The following is an 18,839-nucleotide window of genomic DNA, read 5'->3' as shown; positions in this document are numbered from 1 at the left end:
ATATTCGTGAATAAATATAAATTTATTACAATAACTTTACTCTATATCGCATACATATTTTTATTTTTTCAAAGAATTTGTCAAACAAAAATCTGCATACAGAATTCCTCAAACATGAGAAAATACCTTGGAACTCCACGATGCAACTCTGCGGCAAAGTCTCTGCAATTCAAGTTTTTTTGTGAATAGACGCCAAATATTTTTTAATTGTATTCAGTAAAGCAAAATTCATTTATTTTATTAAAAATAATGGTGCGCACAGTTAAAGAAACTGGGTTTGTTGTTGAGAAGATTGTGGACAAGCGCATAACACCCGAAGGAAAAGTTGAATATTTTATTAAATGGCGCGGTTATCCCAGGTAAAATGATAAGGGATGTACACAAGATAATTGGAGTAAAGAAATTTATTTTAGTGGCGAAAATACTTGGGAGCCCGAAGAGAACTGCGATTGTCCGGCTTTGATACAAAAATTTGAGGAATCGCGAGCAAAATCAAAGAAACGTGGAGAAAAGAAACCTAAAGTTGAAGAAATTCAAAAGCCGCGTGGTTATGAACGTGGACTTGCAATGGAGCAAATTGTTGGGGCGACTGATGAAACCGGTGACGTATCATATTTAATCAAATGGCAATTTTGCGATGAGCTCGATTTGGTAGCAGGCGAGGAAGTGCGTCAAAAGAACCCTGAATTTGTAATTGACTTTTTTGAGCGACGATCACCCTTCCAGCGTGTCATAAACGAGCGCTTGCTTGGTGTGCCGGACGAACTACGCGTAATGAATATGAATGAGATGCAAGTAACGGGCGTGAATGCTGATCAAATTACTACTAGCGCTTCAGTTGGTGGTGATGATGGAACTAGTGCTGGAGCTGGTGATGTTATGCAGCAAATTGCTAATGACGATACTGGCAATGTTGATAGTGCTGCAGTGTCGTATTCTATTCCTGTACCAGGAGTTGGCAACATAGCCATTGATGTACCGATTTTAGATAGTTCAGCAATGTAATAAAGCTTTTTCCTTTTATATACCCCATTATTTAAAAAATAAAAATTTAGAAATGATAATAAACTTAGATTAAAAATCAAACACTTTTTATGTACATAGTTGCATACGTTCTTTTGTTATTTAAAATTTAAAACCAAAATACATTATCTGTCTAGATTGACACCACCGAATTGCCCACTTCGAAAATTTTTTATAAGCCGTTGTGCAGCCACCAAAGTATTCGGTACATTTACAATTTGACCGTCGAATGTCCTGAGTTTTCTTTCTGCACCTAAACCCTTAGCATACATCATTAGAACCTCGGCAATGCTATCTGTGGGATTTTCCAATCCAACTTCTTTCACATACTCGAACCGACGATGTTTATTCATCCAGTACAACATGTAATCCGCTATCAGTTCTTCACCCACTAAATGATCTGGCAAGCAGCCGAGTGATGCCAATTTCATACCCATTTCATCGTCAGCTATTCTGGGCTCCAGAATTCCCGGTGTGTCAATCATATAAATTAAAGGAAATTCACTAATTTTAATGCGTTCCAGAACTGAGCGCGTAACCCCAGCAGTATTCCCCACTTGCGTCGCACTTTTCTTTCGCAGGTTCTTGTTACGTAGCACATTCAACAACGAGCTTTTGCCAACATTCGGCACGCCAATTATCATAATACTCGCCTCCTGTACCCCTGTCCGATTATAGCGGTCCGATGTAGAAACAAGTTTATGCGCTAAAGGTACCACTCGTTTGACACCTGGGCATTGTTGGTCCTTACAATTGGTGAACACAACATGCTCAATTCCCTCACGTTCTTGCAGCTCTTTGGCGATTTTGCGCTGTTCGCGTGTTTCAGTGAGATCTTTTTTATTTAAAACAAGAATGTGCGGCTTTGCACCACCAGATATTGTGTGTTTAAATTCTGGATTTCGGCCAGAAAAGGGAATTCGAGCATCATGCACTTCAACAATACAATCCACAGATCTCAGTTTCTGCTCCATTTGTTTTAGTCCTCTTCCCATGTGTCCGGGGAACCAGCGAACAGCCTGTTTGCTGACTAAATTATATGCCTCCCGAAATGACATTTGACTTATAATTTTATTTGAAAATTAACACGTTAATCTAATTTTTTATGGGTTTTATGCTAATATACTAAAAATCTTGATGCCTTCAACAAAATATTGAGCACATCTGATTTTGACATTTATTTATGACTGCGAATTTAACCTCAAAATGTATATTTACACCCTGAGTTAGAAATGTAAACATAAACAAAATTTCGAAATTTATTAAAAAGCCTACATATCTTTCACACATTTGTCTTATAGCTTTATTGAATATTGATAATACTTTTGAGATTCAATTAACACACTTCATAATTCTTGCCGTTGTTTAGGGTTAATCAAGATGAGATTAGGGTCGGCCACAACTTTGAATTTGAGCAACTTTTGATACTCTAATAACAGCTTCTTCCAGTAACATTCGACATCTTTCATGCGGAGATGCTTCCAAATAAATTGTTTCCCGCGTTCCGCAATCTCCTGAGCTAGTTCATCGTGATCACGAAAATACTCTAAAATCTTTTCTATTTCTTGTTCGCTTGGATAACTTTTTAGTGGTACATAGTGAACCCATGGCTTCAAAGCAAAGTAAAAGAACTCATTCCATTCATCGCCCACATGAAACACCAATGAGTTGCATAAAAATAAGTGCTTAAATCGAAAACTAGCTGCCACGCCTCTAAAATTGAAGAGGTATTTGAATCGGCAGTGCTCTTCAAATAAAACTTCTTTTGCTGGTTCAGCGTTAAGGGTATCTTTTGGAGATTTCCAAGCTTGGTTTCTAGTGTACTGGGCATCCACCAAATCTGGTCTACGCCTTGACAAAAGCACTAGTGCGTCACGCTCGTCAGATGTACGAGATCCTCGAAAAAAACCAAGAGGAAGTTTTTTAGACCAGTCTGTTTTGGAGCTTGCTTCCGTTATACTTTCACGTAATAAATCCCAGCGACCAATGCCCGTTGGATGTAAGGAAATGGCGGGCCCACCGGCCCAGAAAGTCCAAGCTGGATACATTATGTCTAAATAATCATTTGTTTTGGAAAAAGAGAATAATGGACCTATTCTGCCACCAAGCCCCGAAAGTACTTGTGGCCAATCACGCGTGTTTATTATCATATCCATATCTGGTAACTCGGGTAGCAGATTTAGCAGAAAATGTTCAATACCACTGCAGCGCGCGGGAAACATACATTCACTGTCACGGTAAAGACGGTGATTTAGTATTTTATACTTCGTTCCATATTTTGCAGAATTCTTCAACATTTCTTGTGTGACACCTTTATTCTGGTAGGGTTTGAGGTCATTTACGATAACATTGTTATAACATTGACAATCCTCATTTTCCGCCGCACAGTCAACATACGATTCAAGTGACTTTCCTATTTTTTTAGCAATAATGTTGTTGTCTACGAGGAATGTGAATTAATGAGTATTTAATTTAAACGTAACAAAATGCTTACCGTTTCTGCTTGATTCAGATTTCAAAGAGGAGCAATTTTCTTTATTTTCCGTAATACATACATCATCGGACTGACTATTCCCATTTGTAGAAAGTGCATGCTGATTTGCTGATATTAAACACAATAGCAAAAGTAACAATTTCATACTTTACAATATGAATCCTTTGTTTACTTTACGAATTTATGTGCCGGCAAACAAAACAATCCCATGCTAATTGACTCGAGTCTTGTTCGTTTTTCGTTGTTGGCAGTGTTCATAGAACACCCAGGAACTCCATGAACACCGCTATTGAAAATAAGGTAGTTTTTTCGAGGTAGAAAACTTCAAATTGGTAGTAGTGTTTCCCGTATTTGTCGATTTCACAGTTTTCGGTCATTTTAAGGTCAGTTTGGCTATACCTTATGGATAGACACACGAAATTCTTTTTTGAAAATTTTTCAAATTTATTTAGAAAACCATGCCGACTTAGACTTGCTCAAAAAATAATCGACATGTGCACCAATCGACGCGACAAATTTTTTAAATGAGTAAATAAATAAATAAAAACTACCGTGAACTGCCAATTCCACAATAACACAAAACAGTAATACCAGTTTAATTCTCTCCCTAAAAATCATGTTTAAGTAATTTTTGTCACCCGGGCCGTAAATTAGATAATTCACCCATAATTACCTGCTTCTAAAAGACATGCTCTTATTTCAATACCGCTAAAATAAAAAATATGTAATTTAATACTCGGGATCGCGTCGTTTTGAAGTTAAGCTTTTAGACGAATTCTATTCGTCATGTGTTATCAAGTGGCAACTAGATTAAGCAACTGGAAGGCGCTGCTAAAAATTACATTTTCAAGGTACACAAGAGAATTCGTTAAATTGAAGAAACAAAATTTGCCCTGTATGAACGCGCTCTAATGAAAGTTTCGTAATATCCGAAGAGAGAATTGTTAGCATTGAAAATATTGAGTTATATCAGTTTTATGAGGTACAACCAAAGCGAATCGAGTACTACAAGCGGCGTCTTCTCGAAACAGTTATTTTTCGTGATTTTGTCAAGCTGAAAGTCCGTTCCCTATCCAATACAACACAAACGGTCAACGAGTTCGACTGACATGCAAAACGCAGAGGGATGTCACAATGAAAGTAAGCCGTATACAAACAAATCAGCTGTTCTGTTTTAGCAGTTTACTGAACCCTGCCAGTGCGTTGTCTTCATCCAACTCATCTAACGGTAGGTCCCGCAAACGTGCTGTTTCGACCGGTTGGGTCCAGAGGGAGAGGCGTGTTAGGTGAGTAGGTTTGATGGGTCATGCGAATATGTAGTCAGTGTCGTGCAGTGTTCCTTCACTGCGGGAGATATATTGGGTATGCCGGGGTCGGTTCTGGAAAAGTAGGAGTTCAACATAATACATACCGGGACAAAGTTACGCGGGTCTCCCGAGACAGCTGAAGCTCTTCGTCTGCACTAGGTGGTGCTTGGACTCAGCTGCTATGCAATTATCACTCAAATATTTCAGGAGAGTTCAGTTTTTACTATTAAAAATAAAATTTAACTGTATGGAAAACAGTTATTTTTTGATAGCTAACCATTTTAAATTATTCAGTATTGACAATATATTAGTGCGGTATGGTCAATTAAGTATTTGCCCACTTTTAACAAAAAAAAAAGATATTGACAATATGTGTAACTGTAACAAAGTTCATTTGCTTAGCTTTTGGGGTTTCGAAGAAAAGCGGTTTGGAAGTTTCAGTTTACACGCTTAGTGACACGCCCCCTTTTTCAATAACTATCACTTTTACCACAGGAGAAGTATTGAAAATTTATATCAAATTTCATTATCTTACCTTTTGTGGTTCTGCAGAAAAGTGGTTTTGAAATTTCAGATCATATAGTAGGTGACGTAATGTATGTCACCGGTGTATATAATTTATGCATTCGTGTCACGTCTTAGTTCCCTTGGTTAATTGGGATGTATCGGGTGTATTGGGTGTATCCGGGTGTAGTCACCGGGTGGTCTCCTCACTGCTTCGGCTGCTCAGTGCTTGGGCTTGTCCAACCTCCCTCAAACCTAATCTAATCTAGTCTAAAATCCCAATCAAAATTTTTTTAGAAAAAAATATAAAAATATTAATAATTAATTAAGTTGTAAACAACCGGAGAAAAAGGAAACAATCTTCCATTTCCTCTGTAAATGCCCTGCCCTATGGAAGAATAGAATGTTAACCCTGGGCCAACCACTGTTCGAAAGTCTTGAACAACTGTCTGGCTTCGACGCCAACTACCTAATAAGGTTCTTAAACCGCACAGACTAGATGTAGTCATGCTGTAAATAACCCTTAAACAAATTGGTAAGTGCCCATTTACACGAGGAGACATCTGGAAGGGAAACATTTTGTTCGGGGGTGAAGGACGGCCGCGGAAGAGAAAAGGGAATTTGTCTCCTGTACTGGCGACACGCCTTGCTCTTCTTATTCGTATTTCCAATCTTAAAGCAATTTTTGACAGTTGCTTCATTTGTTTTCTTCTTTTGTGGGAGAAGGCTCTGAGTTATGTGTTGGTTTTCAATCAAACGGAAGATAACAACGATGACAAACATCCGAACACTGCTTGGGAAATGCACGATTATTTTTGCTAGTAAAGTAGGTATAGTTTAAAATATATTATGGGGCATGTTTATGTTGAATTCTAATTTTCCCCGCATTTCTAGATACTCAAGTTAATTTTTAGTTAATTATTTATGTATTAAGTATTTTTAATTTAATTTTTTTCATTCAAGTACAACAATTTATAAATATATTTAAATAAAAAAACAACAAATTATTTATTATTTAACCAGTTTGCATTTTTCATTCATATATTTAAGAAATTGTTGACGAACGTTTTCCGCTTTACATGTAAGCGTGTGCGAAAATACATCCCAACCAGACGATGCTAAAGCATTAAATGTCAAAATGTTGCCGAAAACAATTTTGCCCGTGTGGCCGCGAATGAGACATGAAAAGAGAATTTCCAGTGTCTCCCTTCCAGATGTCTCCTCGTGTAAATCGGGTCTAACGAGGATGTGGCAACAAAATGGAGCTGAAGCGATAGTTGGATCCTGGAACAATCACCACTTTAACCAATCAACCAACCAAAATTAAGGAAAAACTTTCCTTTACTACCACGATATATTTGAATGGGGGGCGGAGGGGGAGGGGGCGTGTCACCACCCACCACGCCCATTAGAAAGAGCAAGGTCACACCATTATAACTGTGAAAGTCCCAACCTCCTAGGGTCCTTATAGAACCCCCAGGAGAAGTTTAAAAATTAGGTTTTTTTCGACCACATTTGCAGTTTGTACTGAAATACAGTTGAAGAGAAGAGAATACAGCAGTCGACAACCCAGCAAGCATTTAACTTAGGTTTTATAATTCATAGCACTTATGAAAATGTTGTTTTATCGTAAAAGTTATGAGTGCCGATGGCGAAAATTTAGGCGAGTTTTATTCCAAATTTTCAGCTTTTGTAAAAATATTTGTTTTTTTAATATATATGTATATTTGAAAGCAAAAATGCGCCGCAGGCGAAAATTTGGACTAAAAATCGCGCGATTTTTATTCCAAATTTTCTGTATTTGTAAAAATATTTGTTTTTGTAATATATATGTATATTTGAAAGCAAAAAAGCGCCGCAGGCGAAAATTTGGACTAAAAATCGCGCGATTTTTATTCCAAATTTTCAGTATTTGTAAAAATATTTGTTTTTGTAATATGTATATTATGTATATTTGAAAGCAAAAAAGCGCCGCAGTCGAAAATTTGGACTAAAAATCGCGCGATTTTTATTCCAAATTTTCTGTATTTGTAAAAATATTTGTTTTTGTAATATGTATGTATATTTGAAAGCAAAAAAGCGCCGCAGGCGAAAATTTGGACTAAAAATCGCGCGATTTTTATTCCAAATTTTCAGTATTTGTAAAAATATTTGTTTTTGTAATATGTATGTATATTTGAAAGCAAAAAAGCGCCGCAGGCGAAAATTTGGACTAAAAATCGCGCGATAATAATATAAGAGTTATTCCCTTTATGTTGACTGGGTTTTCTCATTTCGCTTTGTTCTTCTCTCTCTCATCGTTTGTTTGACAGTTCGCTCCTCACATTTATTCTACACGGCATTACAAACGTTTAGAAGAACATTTGTAATAATAAAATTCTAATAGAATTTATAGTATTATTTAGTGAAAATAGCTTTAAATCAAATCTTCAATTAATAAAGAGTGTTTATAAGTGAATTCGTTACTTTTCTGTGTTTGTATTTAAGTGAAATAAGCGTCTGTAATAGGGCATTTTTTCAAGCTTATGCAAAAAAGGTGCATTTTTAACGTTAAATATTGCTATTAATTCTTAATTTTAATTTATAAAAAGTAATATAAATCAAAAGGCTGATATAGTGACTACATTTGCGTGTTATAATTTTTAAATTCGGTCCACGCACTTAGACATTATAAGCAAATATATCGTGGTAGAAAAGGAAAGCTCAGCCAAAATTAATATATTTAATTTACCAGCTGCGTATTAAAATACCAAAAATTTTTTTCATCAATTGTATCTATAAAATTACCAATAATAAATAAATGACTTGTGTGAGTAATATTATTTTCAAAACAGTAAAACACAACACGATTATGAAGTACTTTCGGAGCAACCCTGTACTTTCTTCTTGACTGTCGTCACCAAATTTGTTTTTCGCTACTTCCGAAACGAAATCGAGTAATCATAAACGAAAAAATTGACGATGCCGTCAAAATAAGTCCGTGTTCAAGATAAAAATCGAAATTCAGGAAAATATTTTCCACAATTTTCAAAAAGAATTGTTCACATGTTGAAAATAGTGAAATATTAATTGGAAATTTGCCCGAAATCAATAAGACAAGAGTAAAAGTAAAGTAAGCCATTGTGCATAATTTACGTGACAGAACCAAGCAACGAAAAGATAAAAAGCAGTGAAAGATAAACGTAAAAAGAAACGAATGCAGAAATACATATATAACTGCTAATTAAATAGTAAATTATTCAACAGTGTGTGACAAGAGAAAACCTTAGGATTAACGGTATAACAGTAAAATAAAATAATAACAAATACCTCTTATGACTGGGGCTCACCCACAATAGCTGCAACAACTGCAAAGCTGGAATTACTTTCTTGTACTTTGGTCGCGCTTGTAAGCATCCTGCTAAGGGCGAAATACCTGACCGACCTTCATTGAGTCGACGACGGCAACTTACGTTTGTTGAGAAATCGTTTCGCATTCCAAACTGAATAAGGTATGCAGGTACATATGTCTCATATACATATTTATTAATCATATTCCCGCTTACTAAACCACAATAATGCGTACTGCAAATGGCAGGCACGTATTTCATCGTGGGAAGTTGGAACAGTTTGAAGAGAAACAAATTGATTTTTAACAATTATTTGCAACGTTGCCACCTCTCTGTAGGTGATATCATATTGGAGCTTTACTTTTTGCAAGCCAAATTTAAATTATGTCATTTAAAATGTATACCCTCAATGGCATTTCAAATTCAAAAAACTATTATTTCGCACGTTGTTAATCTTATCATACGTACTTAAATACACATATGCGCGGAAATAAACTGTGTGTATTTTGTATATGCATGCATCAGCTTTTGTTACGCCAATTGACGTGAGTTCGACTGCAAAGAATTTCACTTTGCTTTACTACATCGGAGCGCCATTTCTCTTTATACATTTTATTTATTTATATGTACGTATATTTGCTAACCATTAAGTTTTTGCGAACAATCATCGACCAGTTTTATATGAACGTTGACTGAACACTTTTGTTGCTCACTTTGCCGGTGAAGAGGGCGGCTTGTACGCTTTGTTGTTGCCATTATTGCTGATTCAATTGGTTTCTAGTAAATAAAATAACTGGCCATTTAGCGCTTGCACTGAAATTTACGAATTTTGTTTAAGTTTGATGACTTCACACACTGAATGTCGCGCTCTGTGATCGATTTAACTACTATTGCACTATACATACTTGTAGTTCCTCCGATTTGTTTCTTATTTGCCCATTCTCGGTGTACTAGCAAAACGAATAACAAATTAACAACACTGTAAAATCTATCTATAACGGACAAGAATTAGGCAAAAAAAAACCGTTAAATTATCACATATTGCCTGAGTTTCCAAAATCTAAATAGCGCATGCGTTTGTGCTTTTCGCACATATACATTTGTATGTGTGCTATATGTGAGTGTAGTTTGATTATATACAAGTACGTTCGTTTTTGCATATTCATTTGGTAAGTTCGCTTTTTCAAAACTCTGCTGGCTTACAAATTTTGTTTGTCTGAGCAGCGTCTTGTGAATGAGTCAAACTTGCAAACCAGTTTGCATTTGCACAAGCTTTTGACTTTGTTGTTGTTTTTGTTGATATAGTAGTGTTATTTTGTCGTTACAGACCATTGATTTTCCTCGGTAGTAGGTTGTTCAATTTTAAGTTACAACACTTGCTGGGAACTCATATCACTGTCTACCTTTGTTTGCATATTAAATCTTTGTATGCATTATATATGTGTATATACAGGGTAGGTCATTTAAAGCGGGCCCATCGGGCAACCCTCTAACTTTTGACAGGAACGTCAGATCGACTAATGACATAGCGCGTTGGAAGCGTCAGTCCAAGACAATTTTTACCATGGAGCAGTACACTCCAAAAGAACGCGCTGAAATAATTCAGCTTTACATCCAAAATAACTTCTCAATTGTGAAAACTCAACGTGCGTTTAAAAAAAAAAATAAAGTTAAAAGTGCGCCATCCAAAAGCACTTTACAGCGTTTATACGCAAAATTTATTAACCACGGTAGTCTCAGCAATACCAGCCACGCATCCAGACAACGTACACGACGTTCTGCTGAAAATATCGAGGCTGTACGAGCCAGTGTTGAGGAGGCTCCGCGAACATCGAGTTATCGTCGTTCTCAGGAATTAGGCATCGCCAGGACAACACTCAGGCGCATGGAAGGCTACTGGTTCCAACAGGACGGGGCTACATGCCACACTTCACGCGCTACAATCGATTTTTTGAAGCCATTGTTCCCTGGAAGGTTGATTTCGAAAAATGGTGATTTTCCGTGGCCACCGAGATCACCAGATTTGACGCCACCGGACTTTTATTTGTGGGGTTATCTGAAATCCAAGGTATACATCAACAAGCCAAGGACTCTAACTCAACTTAAAAACAATATCCGACGCGAAATCGCCGCCATACCGGCCGAAATATTGGCCAAAACGATGGAAAACGCCGAAAAAAGGACACATTTGGCCATCAAGGCCAGAGGCAAACATTTGAAGGATATCATTTTCAAAAACTAGCTGGAACAAATCTCCTTGAATCAAAATAAATGATTTTTCATATCAACACAAAAAAAAATGTTTTTTTCAATGTTTTTTTTCAGAAACAAATGGGCCCGCTTTAAATGGCCTACCCTGTATTATATGTGCATACATATGTATGTTAGTGTAGTGTTAGGTAAATATTATTAGTTTTTGCAGCTGATTATTGAATCGTGTCAAATACTTATTTTGATTGATATTTTTCCCCACTCCTTCAATAGGCAACTACTTCACCCATCACTCAAATGGATGGAACGCTGATCATGTCTGTGAAGCGTACAATGATAATTAATTTCTTTTCCATATGGCATGACAGTGCTTATGCGATCTACTATTTATATTATATGTAGGTGTTCTTCAGTTTGTTACCTTAATATTAATATTATGACGATTCTAGAGCATAAAAACTGGGAGACGCTAGTAAACTTTTTCTACAACTAAAGAGTAGTGTTTCTCTGCATTACACAAAAATTTCATAATACATATGTATGTATATGTACATATGTATGTACAGCCGCGGTGAAAATAATAGCACCATAGGATGTTGGGAAATTCACACTTAAAAAAGTTTGAAAAAAATTCAATTTTTTTGAACATAAAATAATTTTACCTTATTAATTAATCTATCAACATATTTTGAATAAGAAGATACCCCATATTTCTTGCATATTTCAAAATATATTCACTTAATATAGTAAGTTGTTTCAGTCAAAAAAAGGCGGTAACAAAAATGGCACTAATTCAATCACAATGGCGAAAACAAAAAATGAACTTAAAAATGTAAAACAAAAGTTCTTTTAATCTATAACTATGCTATTTGACTAGTGTCTTAATACTTTGTTGAGTAGCCTTTATTGGCAATTACGGCCGCACAGCGCCTTGGCACAGAATCCACTAAATCCTGGCATCTAGTAATCGGAATTCTCTCCCAATTTTCCTTTACAACCATCCAAAGGGTCACATTATTAGTTGGATTGCAAGTGTGAACTGCCTTTTTAACATCAGTCCACAAATTCTGAATTGGGTTGAGATCAGAAGACTGTGGGGCTCATTCCATGACGGTGATGGTGTTGCCCTCAAACCATCATTGCCCTGCTGGAAGACCCATTTTAATGGCATTTCATCCTTTGCATATGGTAGCATTACATTTTGCAGGATATCGACGTAGACGTGCTGATTCATGATCGTTCTAATCCAATCAATCGGACCTTTTCCATAATAGGAAAGGCACGTCCACATCATAATGCTGGAACCCCCGTGTTTAATGGTTTTTTTCGTGTACATCGGTCTAAATTCTTCATTTGGTGGTCTCCTAACTTAACTATGAAAACCAGTCCCTCCATCCAACACGATTTTGCTCTCATCTGCCCACAATATGTTTCTCCACTTTTCCACTGGCCAATTGGAGTGTTGCTTACAAATTTCATGCCTTTAGCTGCGTGTTTAATGGTTAAATGCGGAACTTTTCTCGGACTACAAGCGTTCAAATTATTTTCTCTCAGTCAAGTGCGAATGATTTCAACAGATGCAGCAATATTTTGGACCTTTTTAAACTCCGTTGCTGGTTTGAATGACTCCTTCTTGCTCTGTTGTTGTTGTTTTAACAGCATAGGTAGCCCTGTCAGTGTAAGTATATCATCGGCCGTCTTCGTCTAGCTCATCTAAGGGTAGGCCCAGGAAACATGCTGTTTCGACAGGTTGGGTCCAGAGGGAGAGGGGGGTTAGATGAGTCGGTTTGAGGGGGCATATGAAGAGGTGGTTAGTGTCGTGCGGGGTGCCTTCACATGCCGGACATGTGTTTGGTATGTCGGGGTCGATTCTGGATATGTAGGAAATTAACCTGCTACAGTATCCAGAACGTAATTGTGCCAATGTTACACGAGTCTCACGGGGAATCTGGAGCTCTTCATCTGCGATGGGTGGTGGTTGGACTCCGATTACGGCATTCACAGGACGGGAGTTCATGAAGGTGGTGACGGTCTCCCGGTGAATGTCGTTTATTGACTGTCTAAATACTGTCCGGTCCAGCAGGTTTCGGTCAGTTTTGTCCTGGATTTCGTCAGCGTAGTCTAGGAGGTGTCTCCTGACGTGCCTGGAGGCGGCTCAGGCTCAAGCAGGTGTCTGCAGGGGTGGAACCTGCGGTCACATCCCAGCAGGAACTGCTTGCTGAGCAGTTTGCTGTGCTCCGCTACTGGGAGCATTTGTGCCTCGTTGGGTAGGTGTTGGATGGGTGACATCAGGAGGCACCCGGTCGCTGTCCGAATGGAGGTATTTTGACAGGTCTGTAGCTTTGTCCACTGCGAATCACTAGTTCCAGGCGATCAGACAGGCGCAGCATAGTTTAGAACCGGCCGGCCAATCGCCTTAAATGTCGAAAGCAACAGTTCTTTGTCTTTGCCCCAAGTGCTGCCTGCCAGCGATTTGAGGACCTTGTTGCGATTTTGGACTTTAGTGGCAATTGTGGTTGTGTGCGCAGAGAAGGAGAGCAAGCTGTCAAAGGTTACACCCAAAATTTTGGGGTTATTTACCGTCGGAATTGGTGTATCATCGACTTTTACCCTTTTTAAGCTCCTTTGCTGGCTTGAATGACTCCTTCTTGCTCTGTCTAACTAATCGCTTGAAGAGTAACGGCGACATATTAGGTTTTCGTCCACGAGACTCTACCTTTTGGACAAATTTTTTGGCATTACTAATCATTTTGTTTGAGGAGTCCAGGAACCGACTTATATCGGCGAAGGTTTTGCCCTCCTACATTTTTTTAATAATTGTCCTTTTATCTTCACTGCAGGGCTTTCCGCGGCCCATATTTGAAAAATAGATATTAAATAGATGTTTTATCTGTTTTGTCCTTTAAACAATCACCTTTTCTAACAAAAACGTGTTTCCCAATGATAATTTTCGCGCAAATGCTTTTTTTTTCGACAAAAACATGTGCTTGGTGCTATTATTTTTACCGGCACTGTATGTGTGTATATATACATACATATATTCTAAAAGATGTACAGCCGTAAAAATATAGCACCACTGATTATGGGTCCAGGGTGCCCCCTCTGGCCTCGATACACTGTTTTGGGCAATCTAAAAGCTTTTCGAAAGAGTGTTTCAGGCCATTGACCGGAATGTCCTTCAGGATGTCGGTACACGTCTTTTGAATGGCCTCTATGGACGTAAATCGTTTTCCTTTCATGACCAAATGCTATTTCGCCATATCAGGTGAATACAGGGAGTGATTGATTATTAAAATGCGAATTCTAGTCAAAAAATCAGTCACAAGAATGGATCGATGAGATGGTGCATTATCATGCAATAAGCGCCAGCTTCCTCCTTCGCGGTATTGAGGCAATTTCGACGAATGCAATGCAACAAACGCTTCAAAACGTCAAGATAGAAAATTTCATTGACGGTTTGGCCCGTTGGGACAAACCCCTTGTGGACAATTCCTTTGAAACCGTAAAAACAAATGAACATCGGTTTGATTTTTGACTTCTCCAAACGCGATTTTTTGGGTGGTGGCTCGTGTGGGGCCTTCCATTCGGCAATTTATCGCTTAGTTTTAGGTTCATGTGGGAAACACCACTTTTCATCACCATCACCGAATGTTGAATTCGGAGCAATTAACTTGTGCAGAATGAAACGTGGTTTGTGCATTTGTAAGCCCAAATGATCAGTTAAAATGCGATAAATCGATGTTTGAGAGATATTCAACTCCGATTCCATTAACTTCAACGATTATTTCGGTTCATTTCAAAGGAGCTTTCATCGTCATTTATGTCCTCACAACCATCTCTGAAACGTGTAAACCACTCATGAACTCTGGCACGATATAGACAATCATCGCCATAAACTTTTTTCATCAATTCAAATGTTTCGGTAAACGTTTTACCGATTTTAAAACAAAATTTGATATTAGCTCTTTGTTCGGAACTCATTTTTGTACCGATGACACAAGCATACTGACACTTTAGACGCAATAACTTCGTTTTCACTGAACCGAGTGTCACCAAGCTTTCACTGGAAGTCAGCTAGGGATGTAACTTCCAACGCACTAACTCATTAAAAAGATGGCGACATCAAAAACATTATTATGACGTCAGTCTTGTTTATTTTGGACTTCACCTTGTACATCCGTTTACGTCAGAGTTTTTTTTCTCCCTAAATGAAAGATTTTCCGTTCAACGCGGGCGAGGAGTCTAATGTGCGTTTTATTATAAGATTTCTGGGAATATCGGAACTGTTTGAGTCATATTTGAAGATTCTTTTGATTCGGTTTGTTGATTTATTGGTGTTTTTTTTAAGGATATTTCAGCTTTTCGAGGTACTTTTTGCTTTACTTTACTTTTTTAAACCATTTTTTAATTAAAATATCTGCTTTTCCTTTCCCATCTTCATTTAATTTTTTTGTTAAGGGTACCCGGTGGGGTACACGAAAATTTCACCTATTTTCACGATTTTTTTACTTTTGAAACAATATTTATTATTATAAAAATGCCGCTGAAAATGCCTCTCGAAAAATCGAATCCGGACGGCGTAGATGATTTCGAGACTTCTACTCATCTGAAACACAAAATTCAAGAAGATTCCTAATCAGAAAGAGTGCAGTTATGGTCGGAACTAGAACAAATCGGAAAAAATGAAAAATTGACAAAATGGCGCACTTTTGAAAAAAAAGTTCGTAAAATCGGGTTTTTTCACTAATTTTTTAGTTTAAAAAATAGTAAATTATTTAAATAAAATTATGATTCTAGTTCCGACGATAGCGATACATGTTGTGAACAACATAAAAGACGTTTCGAGATAAATGAGTTTAAACTTTGAGGTAGATGAGCACGCGGACCGCTCTCTACTCAGTTAATGGGCTGTAGAAGCTACATATAATATTGGGAATTTCCGCATGAAAATTGCACAGTATATTCTTAAGATACTATACTTTCGAAATATCGAAAAAAATCGATTTTTTGAAAATTCTAGACCACCGGGTGGCCTTAACATATAAAGAATTATAATTAAAAAGTAATAAAAAAAATATTATTTATTTTATATTTATGAATAAATGCATGAAATCAAAAATAAATTACAACCTTTTCTATGGAAAAATATACGAAGAAACTTGCTAAAGAAAAAATCATTCGAAATCTTCATGATAGGAAAACAAAAATGTAAACTAATATATCAAAAAATGAAATAAAATCTTTCTATGTAGATATGTTTTACAATAAAAAAAATCTTGTGAAATTCATATAAAGTTTACTTAGCAAGCCGCTGCGAATTTTTTTCAGTTTGGTTAGATGAATGCGCAAAAATTGCTCTAAAATGTTCCCATAAATGAACCTTAACGCTCAACACTCGAAAAACCGTCAGAAAACGGCAATTTTTTTAAGTTGACAAGAAACACTCCAAAAAAGCTCAAAAATAAGACTTATTTTAAATACTTATTTCAGAATCTTCGCCACTTGGCTAGCCTGGTGGCTTATGACCAGCCTTGGGCAGCCTAACCAATCATGACTTTATGAAATGTTAGAAAAGAAACAAAAAATAGATTATCTACTGGTATAAAAAAAAACTTCTTCTTTATTTGCTATTCGTAATCAAATGTAAGCGATTATTTAATTTAAAAGTAATACATTTTTTTTTTAATTTTTTTTTTTAACTATATTTGAGAACTAGCTTTAACTCGCGGCCCCGCTCGCGTAGGAGTAGTTTTGAGGGATTTAGGATATGTATATAAAAGAATTACAAACAATAATTTCATAGAAAATAATTTTTTATTCATAACCATAATAAATATTACAATACCCGGCATCCGTTGCTATGCCTCGTTGAATAAAATCAAAACAACCAATTAGAAAAATATCAAGCAAAATTATTTTTATTAATTTTCTATCTCAAACCGTTTTTGAACTTTGCATTTGGGTCATAGTTGAACAGCTTATGCGGATTATGAAGTCTAGAGTGTGCTATAAATAGTGGGAAATAGGAAAAACTAAGATTTTTTAGATTAAATTTAAGCAAATATTCGATTATTAGTGACGAATGAGAGTGGTGGCGCGGCCTGGGGCTGTGGGAAGGGACAACCAAGAATATTGCTTACGCCCGATATCTCTTCTTCCTTCTATCTTGCTCTGCAATATGAGTTGCAACAGTTCATATTTTGGGTTTCGTAGAATATGCCCCAAATATGAAGTTTTTCGTCGTTTGATTAGTCACTTGATTAGTTGTCTGTCGCTGTGAGCTCTTCACAGCACTTCTTCATTAGAAACGAGGTCGGTCCATGGTATTCATCTAAGAGAGTTTTATGGTCCAAACAAAAACAAAAACAAAATGATGTTATTTTTTCAGTGTATAAATTCTATTTTCTTAAAAATCGTCTTTTATGTATGAAAATTATCTCTTCACCTAAGTATAAATTAACAGTTTTAAAACAGCAACAAATCTGTCAACATTAGTCCCGTCTAATATATGCACACATTCATACGCAACGCAAAGCGTTTTTACTTTTTGTTACAAATAAAATCTCTTTAAAATGCTTTCCTCAGATGTACAAATACCATCAAAATTTTATTACAATCAGCATAAATTTGAGTGCTAGGAAATACTAGGAATCCATTCTGTTTGCTTAGCAATTTGTGTAATTTGTTGCACCAACAAATAAACAAGCAGCAAAGATGTGCTGATTTCACAAATCACTTGAAGTGGTCAGAGCAGCTACCGATGGGCGGGTGTAGTATTTTCATTTTTATTAGTTCAGCGACTTTTTCTCATTTGTTTTGACGCTATGTATTCTTTAGATATATTTGAGTGTTGTCTATAAATAAAATATCACCATGCAGCTAAAATAAAATAAGAAACGAAATATACCAAAGTCTTGAATGGGTCAGATAAGCGAAAGAGGGAGGAGGCATCGGTGTTGGCAGTGATGTTAGAGCCAAGCAGTCTGACCATTTTGTGCTGGTTTAGCCAGCTGCTACAACAACAACAATCACCAGTATGTGCTATTTCAATTAGATATTAGATTATAAAATATTTCTACTACACATGCGAGTATTCCCTGAAGATGTTATTGTTGTAATGCAAATGTGTTCACTGCCTAACATATCATGACTCAACTTGAAATTCAATAAACTTTGCTACCCTAATTACTTTCCGGCTTGTACATTGTTCATGCGGCTGTTAATGCATTCCGCCTATTTTCCTTCCGCTTTGGCAATAATCGGCATAGTAGTACTCATTTTGATGATCCCACGCATGTTTCATCCGTGCCGCTTGGTGCCACCAACCAAAATCACCCTACTTGGCCTCTTTTTTTTCAACGTGTTCGGCTTTTACAAACATTCTTACATACTTTTTCGATTTCTTTTTCTTTCTCAAATTTATTTTTATGGCTTTTAAGGCGGTAAGGCGCATGCTCCACCCTGCATATTTGGAATTTTGTGTGAGAGTTAAATATTAAATTCTATATCCATTTTGCTATGGTGAATTTTCTAAGGGTTGAAAGCGAATTCGCATGGAAAACAATACACTCACATCTAAAATAATTTATGTATATGCATGTTGCAAAAAGTTTAGAAACTAAAATGAGCAAATAGTGCATCCACAGCTTGTGCGTAGTTTTTAATGAAAAGTTTCTAAACAGGTACACCCATTCGTGGTGAGAATGCCCATAACTTTCAAGTTTGCATTCACTTCAAAGGTGTAATTACCATTTATGTTTTGCCATTAGATATGCAATACTGAGTCTGCAGTTCAGTTGTAGGAAATGAGTTTCTTCGTACCTTTTCTTCGTATTCCTTTATGCGTTTGCGTTGATTAAACTGACTTTTGTTAGTGCGTGACTTGATTGCAAATGTTACTATTTTTTATTTGATACCTTTTGATTCTTTCTTACAATATATCCCTGCATACATAAGAATATACAAACATAT

At 36.7% G+C, this 18,839-nt stretch overlaps 4 protein-coding genes across 4 annotated transcripts in view; 2 read left to right on the top strand and 2 right to left on the bottom strand.

The window, feature by feature from the left end:
- The first annotated feature begins 83 nt into the window (after positions 1-83).
- LOC129241113 (chromobox protein homolog 3) lies at positions 84-1,086 on the top strand. The gene is made up of 2 exons (XM_054877295.1): positions 84-359; positions 414-1,086. Exons 1-2 carry the CDS (start codon positions 250-252, stop codon positions 1,003-1,005), a joined length of 702 nt encoding a protein of 233 aa, XP_054733270.1. The 5' UTR covers positions 84-249; the 3' UTR covers positions 1,006-1,086.
- A 9-nt stretch (positions 1,087-1,095) lies between these two features.
- On the bottom strand, positions 1,096-2,202 carry LOC129241109 (mitochondrial GTPase 1). The gene has a single exon (XM_054877284.1). It carries the CDS (start codon positions 2,079-2,081, stop codon positions 1,149-1,151), a length of 933 nt encoding a protein of 310 aa, XP_054733259.1. The 5' UTR covers positions 2,082-2,202; the 3' UTR covers positions 1,096-1,148.
- A 97-nt stretch (positions 2,203-2,299) lies between these two features.
- On the bottom strand, positions 2,300-3,753 carry LOC129241103 (O-glucosyltransferase rumi-like). Its single transcript, XM_054877271.1, has 2 exons — positions 3,518-3,753; positions 2,300-3,463 (listed from the first exon to the last, which is right to left on the bottom strand). Exons 1-2 carry the CDS (start codon positions 3,660-3,662, stop codon positions 2,370-2,372), a joined length of 1,239 nt encoding a protein of 412 aa, XP_054733246.1. The 5' UTR covers positions 3,663-3,753; the 3' UTR covers positions 2,300-2,369.
- Positions 3,754-8,247: 4,494 nt separating this feature from the next.
- Positions 8,248-18,839, top strand: part of LOC129241070 (ubiquitin carboxyl-terminal hydrolase 46) — a 104,495-nt gene continuing 93,903 nt past the window's right edge. The window contains exon 1 of the mRNA XM_054877225.1: positions 8,248-8,819. The gene's annotated coding sequence lies outside the window, so the exon portion shown is untranslated. The remainder of the gene's footprint in view (positions 8,820-18,839) is intronic.

The sequence above is a fragment of the Anastrepha obliqua genome, chromosome 1 (assembly GCF_027943255.1).
Source record: "Anastrepha obliqua isolate idAnaObli1 chromosome 1, idAnaObli1_1.0, whole genome shotgun sequence".
Lineage (NCBI taxonomy): Eukaryota > Metazoa > Arthropoda > Insecta > Diptera > Tephritidae > Anastrepha > Anastrepha obliqua.
This window is presented reverse-complemented; position numbering and strand designations above follow the sequence as displayed.